Here is a 6,021-nt window from a genome sequence, read left to right as displayed (position 1 = left end):
ATATATATATATATATATATATATATATATATATGTTTTTTCTCATCACTGGTATATTGCTTTAACTAAATGTACGTGAGGCTGGTCCATTGGATTGACTATTGGGGAAAGAATGTTGATTATGATTCTGAATTTACTACATGTAACTACAACTAATGTGGCAAGTGTTTACTAAAATGTACAAGTCTGATGTTCACAAAAAAATTGGATATGTAACTAAAGTATTTGTATTCAAGATATGTCTTTGAATTGATGATTTCAGTTTGACTTAGACTCTGACTAGTCCAAGTGCAAAGTGATGTTCATGTGAAAAACTAGAAATGCTTTTTTCAGTCATACATATAGCCTCTATAACTACTGAAATTTTTTTCATTACCCCTGTATGTTGTATCTGGTACTTACTCTCCCCTACCATGTGCACTTTGACCCCCACGTCTGATACAAAGGGTTAAACAATCAAGATAAACAATTATAAATCATGTTGGCTATATAGTCTGTTTGATATATCTTATGATAGGAAGGTTAATGTGTCTTGTGTAAAAACATTTTTTCACACACACAGTGAATAATTCTCTTATTTCTTTATGGTAGATACATCCATTAAGTGGTCCCATTCAAGGTGGCACCTTAATGGCCATTGAAGGAAGTAACCTTGGTACTAATGAGCAAGAAATAAGCAACAAAATTACAATAGGAGGAATCCCATGTGTTCCAGTTGAATATAGTGTGTCAGTAAGGTAAGAATCATGTTCTGAAGATTTCTCAGGACTAACTTCTGTAAGTTATCACTTCAGCAGCATCATTTAGAAAGAATTACCTAATAGAGTAGGTTTGTTTTTGTTAGATGGTGGAAAAAAAAAAGGCAAAGCACAAGAACACATTTACAAAGCAAGAGGTTTCACATTTTATTACTGTATATACACTTGAAATAACTCACATTATTATGAACTGATATATTTACTTTAACATGCATATCTATCAACACACGTTAACTTATGAAAACTTCTGGAGGTTGTGTAAAATGCAGTATGTATTTTTTATTGCATAGAGTTGTTTGTCGTACGGGTCCTAGTAAAACACCTAAAGCAGCAGAGATAGTCGTTGGAAATAATGCTGGGTTTACCAAGGCTCGTGAACAATTCTTGTACAAGGTAAGAAAATGTATTATGTGTTACAAATTTTTTTAACGAAAGAAAAAGACCTCATGTTAAAAGTTTCTGTAAATAAAATTGCTCTGGACAAAAGTACCATCCATGTTAAATCAAAATTTATATTATTTGTAACTGTCTGAATTATATTGAATTTCTTGCACATAATTTTTTAGTGTTTAATTGTTGTAATACATACAAATCTAGTACAAAGAAACAAGAATGATTATATAACAGGTAGTGAAGTTGAAAAGTATCCATCCAACTATGGGGCCACAGGCAGGAGGAACAAGATTATACCTGAGTGGAGAAAACCTTAATGCTGGAAGTCGTATGGACATTTACTTAGATGAGTTGCCCTGTATGGTTGATAGGTAAATATATGTGTCAGTAAACCTAATTTTAAACTAACATATTGATAATTTGAAGGACTATAAGACTGTAGGTATATTGCAATCAAAATAATGTTGTAATTGAAAACTGATTGTGATTTAATCAATAAAAGAAACTTTTATATTTATCTTTGCTCTATCACTTAAATTTATTTTTCATATACTACAGAATATTTTTCTGAGGTGCATACCGTATCTTGTTAAGGTGAGAAAAATTTGTGATTTGCTCAGTCATAATGATATTCCAGTTTGTATCTAGTAAGCTCTGGCAAATTCTTTTCAATCACTGTGACTCCTCTTACTATTTTAAAAGCTCTACAAAAGTGGTTTTGTTTGACCAAAGTACAAGTAAACTACAATTTTGCTGTACAAAAATAATAAACTAAACTTTGCTGAGTGTTTTATACCTACAGTTGAATGTTTTTTGTAGTGGATTGTTTTGCTTTGTTATTTATAAGAAGGAATACAACAATCAGATGACCACAGATTGATAAATGATATATTTTAAGCAAATTCAGCTAAATTCTTAGTTGTTCTAAATCCTGTTGTAAGTCTTTAAAAGTAAGTACTAAAAATAAAAAAAAACTCTATTCTTTGTTAATCATTATTAAAGTCACGAGTACAAAATTTAAAAAATTTCATCTAAAGTAACCTGTTTTTTCTTTTTCTTCATTTGACAAATATTTTGTTTGGATCCCCGAGATATCGTTGTCTATAAGAATGATAAAAAAAAGTAATCTTTAGTATAATTTGCACTCATGCTTTCAAAATAATAGTTACACATTGGGAGGTTGTCTAAGTATAAGCATCTGAATATTTATTCTAGTTTTGTTATTGGGCATTAATCTGAGATGAAACATAATATTGTTTAGATCATTTATCATATTCAGAATATTTTAATAAGTCCGTATCTTTTCTAGAACATTAGCCAGTAACAGACAGGTCAGTTGTCGGACCACAAGAGCTCAATCTCCAGGCTACAATGTTTCAACTCTAATTCTTATTATCGACAATGCTACTTTAACATTATCAAACCCATATATGTATATGCCTGACCCAACAATTCTCAGAATCTATCCCTTGAAGAGCTTTGTCAGGTAAACTTGAACCATTTTGCAGATATGGTATATTTTAAGCAGTTTTGCACATAGATTGATTGTTTGGGGCATATTTGTATGTGTTTTAAACTTCTGCCTTTAGCACATTATGAATTCTGGAGACTTCTATTAGTTAGTTTTTAAAGTCAGTAAGCAGTCATCATCTTAGTTGGTGTTATGCGATTGGTTTGAAGTACTTAGTTTTATTTAGTTATTCATCTTGGGCAGAAATGGCATTTAGTGTTTCAAGAAGCTGTTCCAAAGTTTCATAGTAGTAACTGTTGTGTTATTTTATAGTACAGTGTTTATAATTGTTGACTAATATGCAAAATGTACAATGCAGTGGTGGACGAAGTGTCACTGTCGTAGGAACTTCTCTACAAGCTATCCAACAACCCCGTATGGCAATTTTTGACAACGAAACACTCCTCAATGAGACTGTAAGTGAAAGTAACTTAGTAAAGAAATTCAAGTAAAAGTTTTATGGGTTTTAGTGTTGTTGTTTTTTTGGGGGGGGGGGGTGTAAAACCTTAGAAGTGTTCTAAAGAAGTTAGGTCTTGACGTTTATACTGTTTAATAAATCACTATTTGAAAACAACTTTGCTATATACTTTTAATTTCTGCTTATTATAACTTAGCTTTTGGAATAAACAAATCATTGGTAGATCCCTTTACATTATCTGGAAAGATTTTCATAATTATTTGATAAATGTTCATATAATTGGAAATTCAGGTAAGTATTAGTGAATAAATATTTGTAAAGTTAATTATGTCTTTCTTTATTTCACGATTTTTTGTTTAAGATATTTGCATGTTTTAAGACAAACTGTCCAGATGAAATGAGTTTGTTTTAAAAGCAGTTGTTTTCCCTCTTACTTTGAATTCATGTTTATATGACTGTTTATTAATCTGTGGTATTAATTTTTATATTCATAAAGTTACTAGTTTTTGAATGTTAATAATAACATATATATATATATATACAGTATGACTGTAAACTTTCTTTTTTCTTACTTTTTCACCAACATAGTTCAAAATATTTACAGGTATGTAAAGTCATCAGTCACTCTCTGATGACATGCCCCTCACCATCTCTAAGCAGGGATGCTGTACGATCCCTTCTGACCAACAGTAAAAGACACGCAAGAATCCACATGGAAGAGCTAAAATTCCAGATAGGTTTCGTTATGGATGATGTAACTAGTGTTAGAGACCTTCAGGCAAAGTTTCCAGCCCTTCATTCAGACATGGTTTATGTACCAGACCCAAGGTTTTCTTCATTTGGCGGGGATGGAATCAAATTGTACAAAGGAGAGTCCCTAGTTATTGAGGTAATTTAGGAAGATTAATGTGTTCTTGTAGTATAAGTGTTAAAATTCTTTTTCTGCTAAAAATCCCCAGTTTTCATGTTTTTTGTTTTACTCAAATTCTAATATGTATTTAGGTAAGCAGGCATTATAGATAATTGTCAGTATTTGATGCCTTCAACAATAAAGACTACTAACCATTGTTAGTCTGTTTTGTAGCTTCTTCACGAGTTGTGGCTTTGAATGCTTTTGTTAAATACTTGAAGGAATTGAAATCACCATAATAAATAATATATTTCTCAATAACAGGGAGAAAATCTGCGTTTAGCCAGCACAGAGTCTGAGGTCAGTGTAAGTATTGGAACCCGACCTTGTAACCTGACCTCACTAGCCATGACACAACTTGTGTGTCTGCCTCCTGAGGACCAACCACAAGGAACAGATGAGTTGGGACAATCCACTGCCACGGCACTTCCCATGGTTGTGGTAAGAAAGGAAATCCCCTAACTGGACTTTTTAAATAGTTGTTTGTTTAAATCATTTTATATACAATTATATTAAAAGTTGAGACCTTATTGTATAGTTTCTGCTTAAAGTCACTCTTTATTATTTTAATTTGAGAATAAATTGTGTTTGTAAATTATAACAAGCAATAAACCAAAGACTGACTAGATCTTTAATAATAATTAAGTTTTTAAATGGTTGAGACTGTTTTTTTTAAGTTTATAATTAAACTGCTATTTTAGCAAAGGTCATACTGTAACATAACTAGATATTTTTACTTGTGATATAGATTCTTCGTACAATACAAGCACCAGAAAAAGTTTTATACTTCTCTAGCATCTTTTAATGAGGAAAGAATTAGATGCTTCCTCACATTCGATATAAACTTGATCTACCCAAAATTGGTAGGAATCATATTGTTAGGTTTTGATCAATATATCAAGAAATATTCTAATATATTACTTTTGATACATCCATCTCATTCATTTATACTCAGCTGCATTTTACTAAAATTCAGTGGATGACTCCATGCATACAGGTCCGAGTGGGTCAAAACCTGCGTTACAAGATTGGCTACCTACAGTATGAAGTGATGAAAACTTACAAGTTTCCTCCTGAGGCCATCTGGGGAATTGCTGCTGGAGGGGCACTTCTTATGCTCCTAAGCCTTGTTATTTTAGCTGTCCTGAGGCACAAGAATACCTTGGCTGAACGTGAATACAAAAGGATCCAGCTTCAAATGGACACACTAGAAAACAGTATACGATCTGAATGTAAACAAGGTGAGGAAAGATGATTTTAGGGAATTTATCGTAACTTTCTCTCAGTTTATAAGTGAAAAAATTTAATTTTTCTGTGTCTGTAAGGTGTGAAACACACACAGTACTTAATTATCACATTTTAAGCATTTTCAACTATTGAATTAAAATTTTTTTTTCATTTTCCATCTAACTGTATACTTGTAGAAAGTTAAAGATCAGTCAGTTTCTGTTCAGTAAGAACATTTAATGATCAGATGGAAAATACATAGAAAAAATAGAAAATGCTCTAAAATTAAACTTTTCCTAACATTGTTATTGCAAAGGAGAAGAAAGAACTTGATTTCAAATATTTAATTTTGCAGACAAAGAGTTTTTCTGTTCAGGTTTTGTATTAGTAGATATGAACAAAAGACGGATTAGGTCAGTTACATGTAGATACTTTTGACGCAGTAATGAATGGGTTGTTTATTAATTAGAAGTTCTTTATTAAAGGAATTATTTTAAATGTTTTTAGAAAAATATTTTTTGCTATAGTTATGATATTTTTCTTTAGCATTTGCAGAATTACAGACAGACATGATGGATTTGACCAACTATTTACAAGCTTCAGGTGTCCCTACGCTGGAACACAAGAAGTTTGTGATGAAAGTGTTTTTTCCTGGCGTTCATGATCATCCTTTACTGCAGGACAAGAAGGTCAGTGTTTCTTATACAGGAATTAGAGAGATATAACATAGTCTTCAAACATGCATGGAGTCCTATTAAATTTCTGCAATAGAAACTTATTGGTGTGAAATGTTTTACATTAATAA

The 6,021-nt window shown here is 31.5% G+C and overlaps 1 protein-coding gene across 1 annotated transcript in view; it reads left to right on the top strand.

The window, feature by feature from the left end:
- LOC106462679 (plexin-B-like) overlaps window positions 1-6,021 on the top strand; it is a 35,836-nt gene that overhangs the window by 11,750 nt on the left and 18,065 nt on the right. The window contains exons 8-16 of the mRNA XM_022390003.1: window positions 592-737; window positions 1,049-1,151; window positions 1,386-1,522; window positions 2,461-2,637; window positions 2,981-3,077; window positions 3,684-3,968; window positions 4,254-4,430; window positions 4,966-5,230; window positions 5,763-5,905. Of these exons, the coding sequence (XP_022245711.1) occupies window positions 592-737; window positions 1,049-1,151; window positions 1,386-1,522; window positions 2,461-2,637; window positions 2,981-3,077; window positions 3,684-3,968; window positions 4,254-4,430; window positions 4,966-5,230; window positions 5,763-5,905 (1,530 nt within the window). The remainder of the gene's footprint in view (window positions 1-591; window positions 738-1,048; window positions 1,152-1,385; window positions 1,523-2,460; window positions 2,638-2,980; window positions 3,078-3,683; window positions 3,969-4,253; window positions 4,431-4,965; window positions 5,231-5,762; window positions 5,906-6,021) is intronic.

The sequence above is a fragment of the Limulus polyphemus genome, unplaced genomic scaffold, assembly GCF_000517525.1.
Source record: "Limulus polyphemus unplaced genomic scaffold, Limulus_polyphemus-2.1.2 Scaffold1223, whole genome shotgun sequence".
NCBI lineage: Eukaryota > Metazoa > Arthropoda > Merostomata > Xiphosura > Limulidae > Limulus > Limulus polyphemus.
This window is presented reverse-complemented; position numbering and strand designations above follow the sequence as displayed.